Source organism: Labrus mixtus, chromosome 2, assembly GCF_963584025.1.
Source record: "Labrus mixtus chromosome 2, fLabMix1.1, whole genome shotgun sequence".
NCBI classification, from domain to species: Eukaryota; Metazoa; Chordata; class Actinopteri; order Labriformes; family Labridae; genus Labrus; species Labrus mixtus.
In genome coordinates, this window is record NC_083613.1 from 12,773,823 (window position 1) to 12,794,909 (window position 21,087).

The 21,087-nt window shown below is 44.6% G+C and overlaps 1 protein-coding gene across 8 annotated transcripts in view; it reads right to left on the bottom strand.

Moving 5' to 3' along the window:
* Window positions 1-543: 543 nt before the first annotated feature.
* The window catches only part of pnpla6 (patatin-like phospholipase domain containing 6), a 46,887-nt gene continuing 26,343 nt past the window's right edge, over window positions 544-21,087 (bottom strand). For 2 of the 8 annotated variants that reach the window (XM_061064283.1, XM_061064291.1), the window contains exons 24-37: window positions 19,654-19,822; window positions 19,386-19,568; window positions 19,069-19,187; window positions 17,798-17,954; window positions 17,582-17,698; window positions 17,089-17,158; window positions 11,102-11,218; window positions 9,316-9,432; window positions 7,340-7,488; window positions 6,587-6,739; window positions 5,700-5,816; window positions 4,840-4,927; window positions 4,423-4,568; window positions 544-3,171 (exon numbers count right to left, since the gene is read on the bottom strand). In XM_061064283.1, the coding sequence (XP_060920266.1) occupies window positions 3,103-3,171; window positions 4,423-4,568; window positions 4,840-4,927; window positions 5,700-5,816; window positions 6,587-6,739; window positions 7,340-7,488; window positions 9,316-9,432; window positions 11,102-11,218; window positions 17,089-17,158; window positions 17,582-17,698; window positions 17,798-17,954; window positions 19,069-19,187; window positions 19,386-19,568; window positions 19,654-19,822 (1,771 nt within the window). In that variant the 3' untranslated portion in view covers window positions 544-3,102. Of the gene's footprint in view, window positions 3,172-4,422; window positions 4,569-4,839; window positions 4,928-5,699; window positions 5,817-6,586; window positions 6,740-7,339; window positions 7,489-9,186; window positions 9,233-9,315; window positions 9,433-11,101; window positions 11,219-17,088; window positions 17,159-17,581; window positions 17,699-17,797; window positions 17,955-19,068; window positions 19,188-19,385; window positions 19,569-19,653; window positions 19,823-21,087 lie in introns of those variants that run through there. The other 6 variants (XR_009676624.1, XM_061064303.1, XM_061064312.1 and 3 more) reach the window with 6 other exon arrangements.

Sequence of the window (21,087 nt, forward strand, 5' to 3'; positions counted from 1 at the left end):
CACGAACATCAGTGCCTGCTCAGTGCCTGCTCCACTTTTCTGAAAATGTGTGCTCAAACAGGCCGTTTGGAGATTTTCCCTTCATGACATCACAAAGGGCAGTAACCCCTCCCCCAGGTGGGTGACACTCCCACAGCTAGGTGTTTGTTCTGCCCTCTGAGTCTGCCTTCTCACTGTAAACAATAGGACATGGAGCGAGAAAGCCTGAGACACCCAAGCCCTTCCAGAGAGAGGGCGTGGTCAGACACAGCTCATTTACATATTTAAAGGTACAGACACAGAAACAGCCTGTTCTGAGCAGGGCTGAAATAGAGGGGTTTATAGACCAAATGATCAAATACAGGATCAGAGTAGATTTAGAACAAGAAACTTCACACACGTTTTGAGGCGCTCTGACACTTATTTACTCTGGAGGTTGAAGAGGAGGATCATGTGTTCGGCTTGTGTTCAGTTTTGACGTTCTGTGACCTTAAAACAGATTTTGATTCATTCAACAGTTGACATGCATTCAAAGGTAGAAGAATAAGAAACGTATCAACCACATGAAGTGATGCATATTCTATTTATTTTCCAATATGCGTATTAAATCATCTGTTTTTTTTAGTCTTTAGATTCCCGTGACATCTCAAGGATGTTGGCAAACAATCACCAAACACACTCGGAGCAGAGAACACTTCAAATGTTTCAGTGCAAAACAGCTAAAGCCAAGTTATTTAAATTAGACCACACCCTCTCCCCAAACACAATTAAAAAAAAAACAGAAAAGAAAAGCAGTTTTTAAAAAGCCGAGTTAACACATAAATAAAACAAAGCAGGATGGAAGAGGGGAAATCTTTTCCTCTTGTTCTGCAGCGAAGCATCAACGTACCAATCTACACCTCATATACAGATTTATCAATATCAACATCATGTGTATCATTATTTAATCTCCTTACATTTCTAGAAGAGGTCCATGTTAGTTACAGTGTTAAAGTTACAGGACGAGGTGAAGGATGACTTGGCGTTCTGACTTATTATTCTTCATCTGCAGTTGCTGAGACTCAGTGACACACACCTGAACCTCGAGGTCAGCACGTGACCTCTGGATGTTCACACCTGTTTGTAGTGTCGGTGAAGTGGTCGCTCCTCTCCACACTCACGGCTCTCTGCGAGTGGATCTATAACACTGGTTGAAAAGGCATCGTCTTCATCTCACGCAAAACACAACTCCATGCACACACACGCGCGCTCACACACACACACACACACACACACACACACACACACACACACACACGCACACACACGCACACACACTTAAAATCATCTCATTCACCCCCACACATGTTCTTCATGTTCTGTCATCCTTTAGTCCGCCGAGAGAAAATCACGCTCTTTCTCTTTCTCTCCTAGTGTCCGTTAACTTTAAATTTAAACGTCTCCGTTGTTCTTGTTTAACCGCCGTTAAAATCCTTCAGTGTTCAGTCATCGTCACAATACCGGTCCAGCTCCGTTCTGTCTACTTTAGATTCTACGTGAAAATCTATTTCTCCTAAAGCTTCCTGCCTGATTCTCTACTTCAGTGATTCCCAAACTGAGGGGAGGGGGGTCTGAAGTTATGTCGGGGGCGCAGCGAGGCTTAACAAAAACAATGCAGTCAGCTCTGCACTGCTGGCAAAGAGGGCCAATTGTGCAGAAGGACTGCAGAATGAACGTTATGGTGACTCAGTTAGCGTTAGCTCTCGACAGCATGAAGTGACGAGCTTCAGAGACGTCGTATCAGATTCAGTGATGAGAAAATCGATCAAAAGCAACGTAAGCTCTCACGATTAAAACATGTAGAAGATGCGTAAGGGCCCGATTACTCAGAGGCCCGTCGCTGGAAAAGCATCGGCAGCTAGTCTGTTGTTTTCCTCTGGTACAGCGCTCACCGGGCGCTCTTCTCTGCTGCCGCACGACAAGTTTTTCAAGACGCGGAGTCGCAGCGCTCGTCAATGTCACGTCATATCATATCAAGTAGGAGGCTTTACCTCCGCTTATGACATTTCCACCTCCTCTTCTAGGAGCGACGCTACAGCGAGAGTTCTTCATATGTTCAAATGTATTTTTCCACACTTATTTTATTTGGTCGCCCGTATGCACACGCAGCCTCGCTCACTCCACAGGCGCCCTCTGAAGGTTTTTTTTGCAGCGGCTGCACCTTCTATAGTAAAAGTTAGTTTGTTCAGTTATTTGTCACAAACCTTGAGTTGCAACTCTTTATTTGCAGACATTTGTCCAAGACCTCGTCTGCACGCACGGAGTAGGGACGTCTGGGTGAAGGCGTTGGAGTGTGTGTGTGTTCACACAGCGTGCCTCACAGGCCTTACCCCAATTTAAAACGACACACAGAGACACAAAGGGGGAGAGACGACAGAACTTTGTTACAGCGAGCGCTGTTGAGGGAGTGATTACAGTCTGTAAGCAGCTACTGTTCAAAGTTAATTCTACAGATAAGAAGAAGTTTGGGGGGGTATATCGCAACCCAAGGAAAGATTTGGGAACCACTTCTCTTCCATTCTTCTACTTCTAAACTAAACCACCTTGAACGGATCTATTTGATTCATTTCTGACTTTGCCTCTGCGTTTCCTGTTTCTATTTCAACAAATCAAAGCACACTCTCCTCCCAGCACTCAGGCAGCTCACACTCGTCTGAACAGCGAGCGTCATCAATTCATCGACTATATTATTAAAAACAAAGAGAGGAGTGCGATGAAAGAGAGAAGCAGCGACACAGACTGGGACTCGGAGGCTCGGTCCTTCTGAGTGAACGTGAAGATCGAAAGCGTCCCTGTTTGGTTGTGGGGTTTTTTTTGTTTGAGAACTGGTTTTGGCAGGTTCGGGAGTTGGCAGGCAGGGATTCTGGCAATGATTCAGTCTGGTGTAAAAAGCGATGAGAGGAAACCTGTGTGTGTGGTATTTCAGCTTGTGAAACGATGAAGCCAGTGAAAGTTCTTTTTAAAGAGTCTCAGAAGTTGAAAGAGTCCAGTGTGGTATTCACGTCTCCAGCCTCGGACCGCCTCGGACCCTTTATTTGGCCCTCACTCTCGTTTGAACTCCCTCTCCTCCTCCACGGCCCGCTGTCAGCAGTCGGAGACTTCAGACGTGTCACTGGTGAACTTCCTGCGCTGTCTCACACATTTTTCCTCATCCTGCAAAGAAGAAGAAGAGAGATTGTTGTCACCTGCGCAGCTGATCTCTGAAGGTTGCTTTTGAGTATAAGCTAACGTAAAAGACACATTTAACCTTTTTAGTTTTAAATATCTCAAAGAACAAATCGACCAGCACATCCTCTCTTGTTCTTTTTTTTTACACAGCCTGACATTTTTTAACAACACCTTTAGCCGTAATCGCACGGGACTAGTATTACCTGGGGACCTCTAGTAATTTATAATGACTGCAGGAGGTCGTCTGTGATCTTAATCCCATGCGAATCTGCCATGTGCGTAATTTGTAAAGTAAAAATTCCACCACAAATTATATTAGAGGTTATGTGATAATATTAGTCCCGTGCGAATCGGAATCTCTGTGATTTGGGGTTGTTTTTTTATGTGTTCTCAGCGTCTTTTTTCTGCCTTTTTCCCGGTCGAGAATTATGCCGACTGCGTTGGCAATTATAAATGAAAGTTTTGACAGCATTTTGGGTGCAAATTCAGGAGGCTCATCTAGCTACAAAGCATGGAGACCCATTCGCAGAAAGAGCCAGCTGAAATCCATCAGAAGAGCGAAATCTCCAAAGATGATTAGATGGATTACATGCATGGCAGCATGCGGTAAGGAACATTTGTCTATCTTTCAACAGGCTCAACAGTTATTATGTGGTAACACTAGGCCTATAACTTCAGCTAGCGATCAGACGCTTTCCAATCAGTATTTCTACAATTCTACAATTCACTTAGCAGACGCTTTTATCCAAAGCGATGTACATCAGAGAGTAAGTACAACATAAGCAAGGATCTAGAAAAAAGGGAACAATGTCAGGAAGAGCAAACGATCAGCTTTGAGTCTGATTGGACACACAGGTGCTGACAGGAAGTGACCAGAGGCAAGGCACAACATTGACGTCAGTTCTTGAGAGTTCTAATCAGTATAGAAACCATCTTATAAGTCATCGTTATCAAACAAAAACCATCGTCACAACCATCATCATCATCAATAATATGGAGACCATCATCATTAAGTTAGTAGGTATTCATGAAAGAGCTGGGTCTTTAGCTTTTTCTTAAAGGTGCAGAGGGACTCTGTATATAGTATTTCTCCGTTGTGCCGTTCCAACGAGGGCTCCGGGGTTAGGGTAATTTCTAAATCACATGAGGTCTAGTCCCGTGTGAATAGGGCTCATGTTGAGAAACCCTGTAGTAGGGATGTTCTCAGCAGCTGTGGGTTTATTTTAAAAATCTTACCGTTTGAAAGACTCCGTTCTGGCCCCACTCTCCGGGGGAGTGATCCTCAGCATCCTCTGCCTCTTCCTCCTCCTCCTCCCCCTCCTCCTCTCTCACCGTGTCCATCCCGTCTTCCTCGTACTCCGTCAGACAGTCCGACTCCTCCGCTGAACGGAGAGATTTAGAGGAGACATTACCGGGAGAATTTATCACATGACTGAGCCCCTGGTTTCAGATATTACCCATAAAGCATCAGTGACACCTGCTACTGTATTTCAATAAAACAGGCCGAGTGAAAGCGACCAGCGGTTATTTATCACACTGATGAAACCCGACATAATCTCCAAAGAGGAACTGTACATTTAATGGAGGAGACGTCTGTAACAAGGACCTTTAACATGATGTGTGCGAGCGAGCTGTGGCGGAGCGATCACTCACCTTCTGCAGCGACATAGCTTTGGACCGGTTCAATCCTGGATACGATCTCTGCGAGGTCAGTGAAGTCGGCTCCTGGACACGTGCAGGACTACGAGACAAGACACTGAGAGTATGAGCTGAGGAGCAAACTGCAATGATGGTTACCATGGTAATGATGCATCAGCCATTAAACACATCATTTATAATGTGTGTGTGTGTGTGTGTGTATCTCTGTCTGTGTGTGTGTGTGCGTTTGTGTGTGTGTGTGTGTTTGTGTGTCTGTGTGTGTTTGTGTGTCTGTGTGTGTGTGTGTGTCTGTATCTGTGTGTGTATCTGTGTGTGTGTGTGTCTGTGTGCGTGTGTGTCTGTGTGTGTGTGTCTGTGTGCGTGTGTGTCTGTCTGAGTGTGCGTGTGTGTGTGTGTGTGTATGTGTCTTTGTCTGTCTGTGAGTGTGTGTGTGTGTGTGTGTGAGTGTTTGTATGTGTGTATGTCTGTGTGTGTGTGTGTGTGTGTGTTTGTATGTGTGTGTGTGTGTGTGTGTGTGTCTGTGTGTGTGTGCATGTATGTGTGTCTGTTTCTGTGTGTGTGTGTGTATCTGTGTCTGTGTGTCTGTCTGAGTGTGCGTGTGTGTCTGTGTGCGTGTGTGTCTGTGTGTGTCTGTGTGTGTCTGTGTGTGTGTGTGTGTCTGTGTGTGTGTGTGTGTGTCTGTGTGTGTGTGTGTGTGTGTGTGTGTGTGTGTCTTTGTGTGTGTCTGTGTGCGTGTGTGTGTGTGTCTTTGTATGTGTCTGTGTGTCTGTCTGTGAGTGTGTGTGTGTGTAGGTGTCTTTGTGTGTGTCTGTGTGTGTGTGTGTGTGTGTGTGTGTGTGTGTGTATGGCCTCACATCAGCTCTCTTGCTTTCATTGTAGTCGGCCGAGCGGTGATCCTTCAGCATGTTCTCGATGATGTCGCCTCGAGCCCAGCCAGTGAACAACAACTTGCCGTGCTGGAAGCCCACGTCCTGTTGTAGTTCAAATAAACAAAAGAGAGTACTTCATTAATTAAACATGAGGAAGGTTAAAGGTTATCCGCTGGGCCCAGTTTTTCAAAAAAAGTGATCCAGATTTTGTAATCCCTTTTTTTGCTATCCCAGAAAAAAGTAATCTTGTAGATTTTGTCCTGGTTTTTCAAAGGCTTTTCAGATAGGATCATTCTGATCCAGAGACCAGAAAGTCAAGATTACAGAATCTAGATTTGCAGTCTTTGAATAGGCCAGCATCTGTCAGTCAAAGTAATACATTTCATTTACACAATATGTAATGTTACACAAATGGACTTTTTAACATATTCTGTTATTTTAGATCATTTATCAGTGATCAGTGTGTCTGTCTGTCTGTGTGAGTGTGTGTGTCTGAGTGTGTGTTTGTCTGTGAGTGTGTGTGTGTGTCTTTGTTTGTGTGTGTGTGTCTGTGTGTGTGTGTGTGTGTGTGTCTGTGTGTGTGTGTGTGTCTTTGTTTGTGTGTGTGTGTCTGTGTGTGTGTGTGTGTGTGTGTGTGTGTTTGTCTGTGAGTGTGTGTGTGTGTCTTTGTTTGTGTGTGTGTGTCTGTCTGTGTGTGTGTGTGTGTATGTGTGTGTGTGTGTGTCTGTGTTTGTGTGTGTCTGTCTGTGTGCGTGTACCTTCACCATAAAAAGTGTCTTAAATAAGCTATTTTTAATTTAATCACGTTATTATAATTGCCTTTGATAGTAGAACATTCTGGATGTTTATAAATAAAAAGAAAAGTAACTCACGTAGATTTCGTCAAACTTGCCGAAGTCCATGGTCTTGAAGCGGTCGATTGGTGGCCGGATGTACTCGCAGTAGGCACTCTTCTTCACTACCTCTAACTGACGCACACAGGACACGTAGGCCAACCGAGACTGGATCTCTGCCATGTCTGGAACCTGCACAACAAGAGAGAAACGTAACAAACGTATAACTCAGGTGTGTTTTTTTAAAGGTCACATATTCTGTAAAATCCACTTCTCCATGTTCCTCTAACTCTAATATGTGTCTCTAGTCCGTCTTCAAACCCCCTAATGATGAGAAAAGTCCATCCTCTCCGTCTTTTACCTGCTCCACTTTTCAGAAAATGTGTGCACAAACAGGCTGTTTGGAGATTTTTCCCTTCATGACATCACAAAGGGCAGTAGCCCCTCCCCCAGGTGGGTGACACTCCCACAGCTAGGTGTTTGTTCTGCCCTCTGAGTCTGCCTTCTCACTGTAAACAATAGGACATGGAGCGAGAAAGACCGAGTACACCCTTCAAGAGAGGGGGCGTGGTCAGACACAGCTCATTTACATATTTAAAGGTACAGACACAGAAACAGCCTGTTCTGATCAGGGCTGAAATAGAGGGGTTTATAGACATGATCAAATACAGGATCAGAGTGGATTTAGAACAAGAAACTTCACACACATGTTTTGTGGAGCTCTGAGACTTATTTACACTGATTGAAGAGGAGGAGAATATGTCACCTTTAATACTAAAAGCTGCACCGTACCTTCACTTTCTCTGCCCAGGGATTGATCCGTTTCCACAGCAACCACCAGCCGGACAGGCTGTCGCCATAGTTACAGAGGTCAGTCTCGTCTTGGCTACCCACATCGATGGCGATGACCGTTCTTGCACCCATGTTCCTTGCAATGTCGGCTGTTGGACGTGTAACGTGTGGACCAGCGTTCACACACACGCACGCACGCACACACACACACACACACACACACACACACACACACACACACACACACACACACACACACACACACACACACACACACACACACACACACACACACACACACACACACACACACACACACACACACACACACACACACACACACACACAAATACGGCACGACAAAATCCAGCAGCAGAGATGGTGAGACAATAAATCCAGAGTTATTCATCTTGTTTCAGGATATTAACAGCTTCTTTTAACCTTCAGTTTAGTAACCACACGGCTTACAACAGACTTACACCACAGAAAGGCATTTTCTTCTTTAAACTGTCGGATTAACTTTGAAATATTCATCACCAATGAGTGACTAAATGCAGTCCTTTCCTGGTCACTGAGCACAGGAGGTCGTAACCCTTCTCATTTACGTGTTACTGTTGAAAAGATAGTGAGCATCTTTGTGGTGTAAGCCGATTCAAACGCGGAAACAGGACGACATCCAAACAAGCCCAAAGCACTGATCCAGAGTGCCAAGAACAACTTTAAATAGAGCTGCTGGAGCACAAACTCTCCGGGGAGGCCGGAATGAAAGATGCTGATTTCACCAGGCTCGCTTTAATCGGATCAATGTTCGGGCTGTGCAGGCACCACGTTTCACAAACCTCCAGAATGAGTGTTTACTGGGAGATGATTGGACATGATTCACATAGAAAGAAGAGAATTCAAATACATCACTCCAGAGGTTTGTCAGATATGGTTTCATCAGTACAGATTCACTCTTTATAATGATAATTACACAGAGACAGACTCGGAAATAGAAACACACTTGTATCACACTTATCTCAAAACACCCTGGTGTCCTGAATTCAATTTATCTAAAAAGGAAGAACTAAAAATCTTCAGTTTTCTTATTCAGATGTAATACATGTGCACATGGTGCGTTCCATTTCATCTCGGAGGTCGGGAAATTCCAAGTTCCCGGTCGGATACGTCATCAGGAGCGCCCCATGAAGCGGAAAAAACAGACTTGGGGAAACTCTGAGGAACTTCAGTTAGCCTGAGCTAAAATCCAACACGGCTGCTATGTTCATCCACAGTGCCGTTAGTATTGTGACAGTTCCATCTGTGCACATGTTGTCATGTGACTTTTCCCCCCTCAAACTATCTCTTTGTGTGTCGTTATCGTCAGATATTAGCGAGCAAAACTAAAGCTACTCCTGGAGGCGTCCATGTCGCTGATTCGACTCGGGTGCGACGTCACTCCCAGCTCCGATATCCGACTTCAGAGCTAAATGGAACGCACCGTTGCTAGCCCCACCCCCTTTTTTTAAATCCTAGACCTTTTGACACCAGGATGTTTTAAAGACAAATACCAGATTGCTCCTCTTTAATGCAGTATTTGTGTGAAACATCGTCTGAATGTACCGTTCACTTGAACCCACTCTCTGGACAGTTTTAGGCGCTGATGTTTTCCCCATCGACTCATACACAACTTTAAGGGTCTGGTAAAGTGTTTTAAAATATGTTCCTTTTTAAAGTGCAGTAAAGAATCAATGTGAGGGATCTGATGGTCTGAGCCGGTGTAGGTTCAGATGGGGAAAACTCAGCACCCTCCTCCATTGACACCAAACTCCCCTCCCTATTGATTCGACCAACAGCTACATACTTACCACACATATCATAAAACTTAAAAATCATCCCCCTCCCTCACTCCACCTGGAGATGGAGCTGAGGATAATATGTTGGTGGGGGTAGTGGGTGGGGGTGGGGTGGGGGGGGGGGGTACCACCTCTACTTGCCTGGCAGGTTGTTGATGTAGCCACCGTCCATTAGCAAGTTGCCATCTTTGGGGTCGCAGAGAGGCGGCAGATACCCCGAGAGGGTCATGCTCGCTCGCACATAGCGCCACAGAGAGCCTGGCACACCAGGGAGGGAGGGAGGGAGGGAGGGAGGGAGGGAGGAGGAGGAGGAGGAAGGGAGGATAACATCTCAATCATGTTTGCGATAAGTTTGAGGTTAGTGTCGACGCAGACCGCAGTCCGTCGCCACAGAGAGGTCGGACAGAGGAAAGAAGCCGATCCCTGAGAAAGGCTGGGACTGCGGTTCTGCCCACCTTTAGACTCTCTGTTGCACACCACTGCACACCTCATTACCTTGCACAGAGACCCTGTGTGACTTGTGCGTAAGGTAAAAAAGTAAATGGCAACCATCACAGAGCACCAAGGCTTCAAGGATCTCCAAACCGTGTCCCAAACGCAGCCCTTGAATTTAATCCAAGATCCACAGAAACGGTAAATTTCAGATAAAAATAATGAAAATCTTTGGAGGAGAAGAAGTGAATGATTTTGTAAAATAACTTATTTATTTGTTTTCATATCCGCGGCTTATGTTGTGACAATGTTTGGAGATCCTTCACCGTGAACATGGCAGGGAAGCACCCGGCCTGCCCAGTCTTGCAGTCCAGCTCAGAGCCAGCAGGGGGCAGGAGCAGGCCGGGAGCTGCATGGGTTGGAAGGATAAGGAGCACCACAGAGAAAAGCGAGGGGTGCAACTGTGCGTGAGTGAATGTGAATAAAAGGCAGAACTCTCTTCTGAAGGAAGGCAACTTTAAATGTATGGGCTTGTTTCAGTTTGTAAAGGGGGCTACAGTCTGCAACAGCAGGATCCAGAACACTTATTCCCATGTAATTCAAAAGAAAAAAGGTAATACATGCTGTCAAAATATAGTCATGAGAAGTATACAGATTGGCTCAGGGTGTCTTGCATGCACATAGAAGCAAGCAAAGCCAGCGGAGAGGACAGGAGCTGTGTGGAGAGACTGAACGTGTTCCTGTAGACGGAGGTGATTGAAATGAAAAAAGAAAAAAAAAAGAAAAAGAGCTTTTCGTCATGGGGCAAACAAGCCGCAGTTCTGACCAAAAAGGACAAACACATGTAGGACCACTGAAATCCACGATGACCCACAGCAGCAAGAGACAGATGTGATGTTGACATGGTGTGGACCGTCACTGAGACATGACCTTCACCCTACCAGCTTCACTGAGCTCTACACACCGACCGCCTGCTCGATACACCGCAGAATCCAAAATAACCTGCCACCCTGAGCTACCTGCAAGTCCTAACTTTTACACAACCTCGTTTCCTAAAGAGTTGGGACGTTCTTTTAAAAAGTAAAGAGAAGCAGAATGTGATGATTTACAAAACACTGAGTTAACCTCGTCGATGTTTCACCAGGTGATTGATTTATAAAGAGGAGTGGAAGGTTTCAGCAAATAGACGGCACCAGAAGAAAGCCAGACCATCATGCATCTCTCTTTACGACCCATATACTTCCAGACATGCATGGGGGAAACCTCACAGCTAACGACGAAGTGAATATTCTGTGGTGTGTGCCAAAAGATAAGATGAGTTATTGTTTGGATCGACACTAAGGAATTCATTGGTTCAAGTCTTTCCTTCCAAACCATGTGCTCCCAGTGTCCACCTGGTCAGTGTGGGGTTAGTTATGAGGGAGAGGAACAAAGGGGGGGGGACTCAGGGATGAGGAGGGGGAGGTTTCGGTGAGCGGGCGTTTAAAAATCTGACCTGGGACATTGTTAACATAGCAACCATCCACAAGCAAGTGGCCATCCTTGGGGTCGCACAGGGGAGGTAAATAGGGGGTGTAGGAGGCGCTGGCTCTAACATAGCGCCAGACGCAACCTGTCGGGGAAATGGAGATGGAGAAGGAGCAACACATCAAATATGGGCCGGACTCCACGTCACAGATGGAAAAGAGAGAGAGAGGGAGAGAGAGAGAATGGGAGAGAGAGAGAGAGAAAAGAGAGAGAGAGAAAGATAGAGGGAGAGAGGAGAATGCTGAAAATGAGAGGTTTAAGATGAGAGAGAGAAAATGAACATGCTGGCAACACAGAGAGGAAGAGTGCGACACGCCTCCAGGGCGGAGAGGAATGGGAAAACACTGTAAACATTATAAACTTGTTGCTGTAGTTTTCAGGTGAATGTAGTCAACTCCAGCGTGGGGCCAATAACACTTCAGCCGCTTTTCACATATGCACACTTGAACATTTCTAGAAAATTTCAGGAAGGCTGCTGAGATGTTCCTGAGTTGCTTATTCACCCATGCAGCTCCCAGTGGGAGACTATGGACGTGTCTGCAAACTTTCACACCGAGCATGATGTCAAATGGCGTGTGTAGTGTTTGCAAGAAATCCCAGGATGTTTACTCATCGGCCTTAAGGAGCTCACTTTCATCACAAACTGCCCTAAAAGGTTAACTCACTGCACACAGTCTAAGTCGCAATCATACATATATTGGCTATGAGGGCGCTGGTGGCGCATTGGTTTGTGTGCGCGCCCCATGTATGGAGGCTGTAGACCTCAAGCGGGCGTCCCAGGTTCGAATCCGACCTGTGGCTCTTGTCCATGTCATTCTCTACTCTCTCTCTCTCTCGCCCTGCTTTCTGACTCTATCCACTGTCCTATCTCTACAATAAAGGCACAAAACGCCCAAAAATAAAACTTAAAAAAAACAAAACAAAACAAAAACATATATTGGCTATGTTTCGGTACTAGACCTTCATCAGGAAAACAATTTGCCATGCTCGTTGGGTTCATAGGTGATTCTAAATTACCCGTAGGGTCGCCTGTTCAAGTCCCAGTGCGGACCAGAATATGGGAGTTGGTCTGGTAGCTGGAGAAGTGCCAGGACACTTCCTGAGCACTGCCACAAACCCCCACCAGCTCTGGTGCGCTCCCTGCATCACAGTGTGAAGCAGCCTCACTCTGACATCTCCACCAATGCATGGCCACAGCTCCTGTTTGTGCATGCGTGTGATTCGGACCTGTGTGTGTGAGAAGCATGTCTTTGTATTACAGAGTGTTAACCTGAATTTCCCCTTGGGGATTAATAAAGTATATCAAAATAAAAAAATATAAAAAAATGTGAGTGTGGCTGGTTGTCTGTCTCTATATGTAACCCTGCCTTTCGCCCAATAACCCCCCCCCCCCCCCCCCCCACACACACACACCAAACAGGAAAAGCTGTATAGATAATCGATGGGTGGATGGATGGACTTGTGAAATTATGTTAATTGATGTTTGGTTGCAGGCTTGTAGCGACTTCCTATAGTCGCCCCGCCCCGCCATTTTAACAAACTGTTTGCCTGATGAAGGTCTAATACCAAAACACAAGTTAGTCTGTGTGTGGGAGTTTACCTTAGTGCTCTCTTGTCACCTGTCATATGAAACGGATGTGCAAAGGTCTTTTCTATTTGGTCTTATTTAACCGCCCCTCAAAGCAGCGGCTCTGTAGAGTCTACACAGTCGCTGCAGTGCATTGAGACTATCCAATGGCAGAGCTCGCCAGCTGACAAGTGGCTTATGGATAAATGTAACCAAAACTGTAAAACATACAGACGCAGCCTCTCCCTGACTGACTGGGATGGGGGGGATGTGTGTCTCAGGAGGCAGGACGTTATGTAAAAACTTGATGATGACACTGTGAAGTTCCACAGTTGGCAAAAGAATAACTAGCCGGTTTAATGCATGAATAATATTTTTCTATGTTGGCTCTCAATGGCGGTCAAATATTCCATCCAAGTCGTAAACATAACCTCAGCTGCTGACTGGCTGCAGCCCTAAGGGGCTCAGGGGCCTTCTCCTCTGGCTCTCCTGCCTTGATGTAAACAAGCTCAGTGAACGTATAGCATTTCAAAGGTGCAGCGCATATTTTAATCTAGAACATTTAGATAACACTGTATGTAGGCTGTGTCGTAGTGATAGCACAGGCAAGCACCGCTATCGTTAGCCACACTCGGCAAACTGAATAACAATGTTTTCCCTGCAGACAATTTTAAATGAATTGAGCTCAATGTTTAACTGTTTTCTGAGAGTTTTCTGAACTTCAGACGAGTCGCTTAGTCTGAATTTAAAGGCAGGGTTGGTGATTTTCTCCAGATCCACTTTTTAAGATTTTGGTTGAAATTATTTTTAGGTCCCGACAGAAATGAATAACTCATGTTCTCTGAAAACAAACAAAGAAAATCCGTCATCTGTAGCAGTTGTAAGTCTGTAAAAACTTCCACCAATGTCTGCCACGAGGTACCAATCTGATGAACCAATCACACGCCTCCCTGTCTCCCTGCTCGCTCTCTACCTCTTGCGTGCTCTAGCCCACACTCAAAGCGCGTCACCGATGACTTTAGGAGTTTATACTGTGAGTTTACTTACCGCTGAATGAGACATGAGACGACGTAGTTTCTACACAATGTAAGAGATGAGCTGAGGTCTGGAGCAAAGGCGCTCGTTCATGTAAGTGAGGGGGCGTGGCTTTAGAGGGTGCACAGAGGGGAGGGGGCGGGTGTAGACGGAGCACTGAGGGAATGCTACTTTCAAAATCCTGCTAGTTTTAGAAAATTACCAACCCTGCCTTTAAATTTGCGTTTAATCAACTTTCAAAATGAGTCAGAACAATCCGTATGCATAACATGCTTGGAGATCGCACCGGATACGCCCCCAGTCGCTTGATATAAACCTCATCAAGCCCTTCCCACTCACTTCACACATCGACTCACCCTGACCTCATTTGCTAGGGGCCTGAAAGGAAAAAGTCAGAGAGAACATTTTGGATGTTTGTGATCACACGTGCAGCTCAGCCTGAAAGTTTCAGAAAGGTTTCAGGAGATTTGTGCACATGTGAATGGGGCTCTACACTACGCACACATGCACGCAACACACACACACACACACACACACACACACACACACACACACACACACAGATCGCAAGACACTAAAACATCAACACATTTCAATCTGTGACTCGGAGCTACAGGCTTCACAGTTCAGACGAACTTCTATGACACGTCTGTGATATTTATGAGGATAAATGTCAAAATAAAATTAACGTCCATGCAATAGTCTTTGTTCATTAAGCATATTAACATATTAAAGCAGTAGTATTAGCATAGTTAGCTCTCTGGTCCACCAAGCGAGGTGGAACGAGGAGATAGAGGGAGAGAGAGTAATAAAGAGAGAGAGAGAGAGAGAGGGGGGGGGGGTGTAAAGTCCCCCATTTGAATAAAGCCATGACACCATATGTCCGTCACTCAGGGAGTACAATAACGACTTTCTGTTAACCCGAGTCAAAGACGTATTCTGAAGAACACCACCCTACAAATGTTTGACCAAAGCACTCCATAAAAACTACAGAAAGCAAAGAGTGGATGTAAGGGGGTGAGAAAAGCATCATGGGATGTCAATGAGGAGGAAATAGGGGACGGCAGGATGAGGAGTGTTCTGGATCCTACATGTTGTTGGAGTAAGCGTTTAGGGGTCAGCTACGCAGGTTATTTGGTCTAATGTGAAAACTACAGACGGGCAGCTCTCCATGTGGACACAGAGCTAACCTTAAAGGGACTTAGAGGAACTTCATCTGGGAGTTTAAGACACATACTGTATGTGATGAACAAGAAAATAATGAAACAGCTTCATCAGTTTAGCGAAAGAAACGGGAAAGACAAGTTAAGAAGGAGGAAGAAGAAGAAGAAGAAGAAGAAGAAGAAGAAGAAGAAGAAGAAGAAGAGTTTGATGAAGGCAGAGAGAGAAGGAAAATGAGCAGTTCAGAAAGTAGAGACAGAGAGGAGGATGATGGGAACACTGGGACAGCAAGAGGGGAGAGGCTTTGCTCCAGCGGTTAGTTCATACACATGCCCAAGATGCAAACAGAAGCATTCAGTTATTCCCCTGCAGGAATTAATCCTGCAAACCACTAAAATCAAGTAATCAGCGTTAATTTACAGCAAATTCACAAAAACACTGAAGTTAGAATTAAAGGAGCGACGTCTTCACGTGATGCACAATGTGAGACTGGTGCGACTTAAGCCCCGTTTCCACCAAGCGCTCCGGTTCAGTTCAGTACAGTACGCGTTTATTGCCGTTTCCACTGTCCAGAGTAACCGATCCGTACTGTCTGTACTTTTTTGCTCCCCTTCTGTTGGGGTGCCAAGCATACCGATCCGACCCTAAAGGGCGGAGCTAGACACTCTGCAGTCCGTTGATTGGTTGATAGAATTTTCACTTCCCCGTGTAACAGCCGACAAACGCAAAACGCACCATTTTAAATATCCTGTGGATTTGGAGAGACGGTGATATCAAGGTACCGCCCAATGGACGACCTCGGAGGTGCTGACCTCTGCTGGACGTCATCCATTGTTGCCCTTTGTTTACGTAGCTGACGCAACTATCAACATCCGGCTTACACTCCGCTTGGGCAGTGAGGGTACGATTGGCCATAGCAACGCAAGCCAGATACCGCACTGAACTGTACCGAATCAAACCGGACCGCTTGGAGGAAACAGCTTTATATTCCAATTTTACTGTAGTTAGCTTTGATGGCTTTATAGAAACTAGCTTGAATATTGTTTGAGAACCAATCAGCTTCAATTTAATGTGGAGTAGACCCGCCTTTAAAAGCCAGTTTAATTTGTGTTCTACCCAGTTTCATATTATTACAATATTTACTAAGAAAAGGTCTATTGTTACAGTTCCTACAGCCTCTTTCAAAATGAAGTGAGCGCAACAAAGTAGCGATATATTGACTTAAGGGAGCAACATGTAAGATGTGTAGTGAGTGAAATGATAAAGTGACCTTACTATATGATCAGACATTAAGGAAACATGCTATGTTGAAGTGCTGGCTTCTCTGACAACAATGCAGCAGCCAGTATGTCCTCCTTCTAACTTTAGATTCTGGTCCTGAATGCTCTGGATTTGTTTGGACCAGAGAAGGTAGGCGGTTTTAAGACACCCCCACACACGGCCGTTTTGGACGCCCCTCGGTTTGCCAGATATGAGAGCAGTTATCAGATCAAACCAACAGTTGTTGCAGCGATGGAAGCGGGCAAGAGAAGTGGTTCAGATAGAAGTGATTGTACCCGACCTAAAAAGCCTCTGCATGTTTCTAATAAGCTCCACGAGCAGAAACGTGCTCAAACTAGGATCAATATTGGAGATGCTTTTGAAAAATGGAGAGAGGTTAGAACACAGAAAGGTTTACAGACCGATGCAGAGCTGGCTAAACACTGAAGCTTCAGTGTCCACCACATGGCAACCTGTGTGAGCATCGATTCTAGAGAGGGGCGGGGGGAGACAGCTCTCTACAATGTTTTGAATTTAGACTGCAGTACCCATTTTAAACACTAGGGGTCAGAGTTACATATTGCTCCTTTAAGTAATGATTTAAGTTTACTTTGCTGTTTTAGTTCTTTAGATTGCTGCTCGCATTATTAGCCATTTAATTACCTTTTGAACGCAATCTGATGTCAGTGTAGATCTCACACATTAGAAGCAGCATTATTGATTGGGGCGTGTTAAGAATTGCTGAGAAGGACTCAATTAATCGTGCAAATGATTTGTGTATTTTATGTGCATTTCTGCTAATCTACAAACAATAACAGTAACTAATGTTCTGCTTTGGCCCTGTCGAAAGCTTAACTAAACAATTGGCCTATCACAGCGGTGATATGATAAAGATGGGAGGCGACCACAGCAGTCAGCTCAGCCGCACTTACCATCCTGGTGAACCCTCATGGCTGACGCTGTGATGTCAGTGGTGACGTTGAAGTACGGCAGCCACAGGTCCTGGAGACAAGCAGAGTGTTTTAGTGTCACACTTTTTTATTCCCCCAGTAAATGTCTGTGAGGAAGACTAAAAGACTCCAGGTCTCATTTTGTGCAATTAATATATTAAACAACAATTAGCTATTTGTTGCTCTTTTTGCACTTGAATTGCACACCTCCACTTTGCACTTTAATAACCACATTCCATTCTGGTATGGGCTCTTGACAGATTTTTATTTGGTTTTATATTTTGCTGTGTTGTCTAATTTTTTTTAATTTTTTTTATTCGTTTTCGTTTATGTTTTATGATGATGTTGTCCTTGTGTTTCTTGTCTTGTGTGTGCTCCTGTTGCTATGCAAATTTCCCCTTGTGGGACAATAAAAAATCTGAATCTGAAAGTGACTCTTTCTCATGAAGAACGCCTTGGTTCTGCCATCTCTCACCTCGGCCTGCTTGTCCAGGAACACTTTATAGATGCTGGTGTTGAAGGCAGAGCCGGAGAACATGGAGGTGATGGGATACGTCAGGTCCAGCACGGTCTTAAATACCGAGTTCATAGCCTGTTCAACAACACGACACGGATCTATTAGAAGCATGTCTTTTGTTAATAAGACAAGTTAGCTCAACAAGTATATAGCGGCCGCTGATGTGTGTCGCACCTTCGACCACTCCCTGGCTCTTTGTTTGGTTCTGACGGCGCTCCTCTCCTCAGCGTACAGCGCACCAATGAATGAGCCGATTGAGGTCCCGCCCACTATGTCGATAGGAATCCCAGCTTCCTCCATAGCTTTGATCACACCCACATGAGAGCAGCCTCTGCAGGAGGGGGAAACAGGAAACACTCAGGTACATCAGACGTTGTAAAAAATAATCCTGCATCTTCCTGCACAACCGCTCCTCCGTTCACCATCGAAGACATGAAGCCAAACTCAGGCCTGTTGTGTCCACAGCTGAGAGAGAGAGGACTTCACATGCTTTTGTTTCATGGTGTTTTTTAGCTGATATGTTTTTAATTTCTTCAGTGTGTGTGCTTCCACTCGCTCCGCTGCGCTGCGTCTCAGCTCCATCAGGGGGCCCTCTGCAGCAGATACACAAGGCTTCTATTTTACTGCACATAGTTCTGTTTACATCTGTTAGTCCGATCACTGTCCACTTACATCTACTCTTTTTATATTTTGTATTTTAAGTTAAGTTTAAGCTTTAAGTTGTATTTAAATTGACACTTTATATTTTAGGTTTAAAATGTTTCGTCTACCTGCACTGTTGTTAATTTACTGCTCTGTGTGCCTTTAAATTGTCCCCCAGGGACAAATAAAGTTTTTTGAATTTGAATTTGAATTTTTGCCAGAGCATGCATCAATTTACCACAGAAAAGATCGAGCAGGACGAGCAGGACGGGAAGTCTGTGACCGCAACAACATCAAAACATCCGGTTTATTTTCAGAATAAAACAAACACTCTGTTTTGACCGTTCAGAACAATGACCTTATGTGTGTTTGTTTACTTGTTTGTAAGGGGTTTTATACGGTTTTATACAACATACATCGGATTATCTTGCACAGTAGCGAGTGACTCTGTATAATTACAGCAGGAATTCCTAAGTCTTGGCATTCCAGCTGTCCGGCTGTGCTGCTCCATAACACAGTGCTACGCAATGCTAACGTGTCTGGTGGAAGTTCTGGGTTAGCGTCACATCCTTGAGCTGCCAAAAAGTGGTTCAAAATGCTCCTGCTAAGCTGCTGACAAATTCATCTAATCATCTTCCCTCCTGTCTTTACACTGGCTCCCTTTCATAATAATGTATGGATAAAGGGGATAACTGACACATAGGACTATATTAATTGGTGGATTGCTGTTTGATTTGTAGGACACTAAACTGCCCTCCACATGTCTGCAGTCACATATATATGTGTGGCTCCGCCCTGCTCACCTGGCTCCGCCTCCTCCCAGCACCAGAGCGATGCTGTTTCCGGTCAGGACTCGGGCCAGCCGAGAGAAATCGCTGTGCCTGTCTGCCGTCTTCTCAAACACCTTCTCGTAAACCTCCCTCTGCAGAGAACGCACATGGAACGCAGAGTCTCACATGTTTATTATTTACAATAACTTTCTGTCTTAGCTTTTAGAAATCAATGCAAGGATTATCAATTTCATCTTCAACCAAGTCATCAAATTTGAGAATATCTGGCAATCCCATGATGCAGTGAGGATGGAGCTTTATGAAAAATAACGTTGGCGTTTGCTTCGTACTAGTTTGTTGGGGCCGCGTCTGGAGAAGACCCTGCGGGGACACTTGAGGTGCAGATGGCCGGAGCACCAGCTACGCATGTTGAGCCATTCCACCGTCCTGGAGGGGCCCGGCCCGTCCTCTTTGTGCAGAAGGACCAGCTGCTTCAGAGCCCGAACTGCTGTGTTCTCCAGCATCTGCTCCAACTGGAGGGAAAGAGAGGAGGAGAGAAACAACGAGTTAGAAAGAGTTGATGTACACATTTAAGAGCTTTTTTTTTCAGACTCTGACCTCTCCCAGGGCAGGCTCCTGGTCACCCAGGCCGACAATGAGGATGCAGTCAGCCTGGCGGATGCAGCGCTGAGTCCACGGGGTCATGCTGTTGTCCGTCTGGTACAGGACAATCCGATTAATATCCTCCTGCTGGGCCAGCCAGCCGGAGAGACGATACTCATGGATACTGAGAGGAACAAGAGGAAACTAGGGATGAGGATATGCAACAGCATTGCAATTCACTAAAACAGACAATAACAGGGGTGAATGTAACCGAAGAATAAAATACAGTACTGTGCTAAAGTCTAATGCCACCACTAGCTTTGTGGTTTCAGCACAGTTTAATGACCATCCATGTTTTTTACTCAGTCTCTTTATTTAAAATAGTGTAAAATGAATTGTTAAGGAGGACCTACGATGGGGCTGCCAGTGGCTGTTTGCCTGCAGTAAATGTATTTTATTGTTTTTGAATTGAAGTGTTTTGTTTTGTTTTAATTAATGCTTTGTGAAAGAGGGGCAGATAAGATAAGATTAGACTTCTTTCTGCTCCTTTACATTCAAAATTTGAGATTATATGCTTGTTTGTTTTTCTTAACTTTATTGTTTGTTTGAATGAAATAAAATTTACAAAAAAAAGGAAATACAGGAAATATGTACACAACATTACATTTAATTCAGAACCATATGGCTTTTAAAGGAGAAGTCAGAAGCCCATCCATGACTGTCAGTGTTTTATAAGGTGCTGTGTCCATGTGATGTTTTTATCCAGGCTGAAAAGAGCTGGATTTGCGCTATGGAGGGATTGGATGAAGCATTGAGAATAAAAGTGCTGCACGTGCATCTTGTCTCTAGGACAACATTCACTTAAAAACAGCCGCTCCATTTCTTTTGACTGTACATTTTAAAAAATGTATCTTCCTTACATGCACTCTGTGAGTAGTTACACACACTAAGATTTTTTCTCATAGTCCACTGCACAGCTCCTACATTGCACCTTTTGTACATTTTGTGTTTTTTATTTTTATTTTTTATATTTTACATTTTTAAATTCTATTTTATATATTTTAATATCTTCTTATACTGTATTATTTAAGTTGTTGCTAGTTCTGCTTTATTTCCTTGTTAACTGTTTAGCACCAATACACCAAGTCAAATTCCTTGTATGTGTAAATGTACTTGGCAATAAACCCTGATTCTGATTCTAATCAATCTTATTCTTATTCTGATTCTGATTCTGATTTATCGCTCGCTTTTCGAGCATCAAATGGAGGATGTTTGCTTTCCTACTTTTCTGGACACAGAGGGAGGAGGATGTGAGTACAGGGCACGATACGTATAAGACAAAATTACAGGGGATATCGCACAAAAGAGCGTCCAAGGATGTGAACAGCACCTTTCTGAAAACCAAAGCATTTAAAGCAGCCACAAAAAAAAAAACAGCAGTGCTCGGAA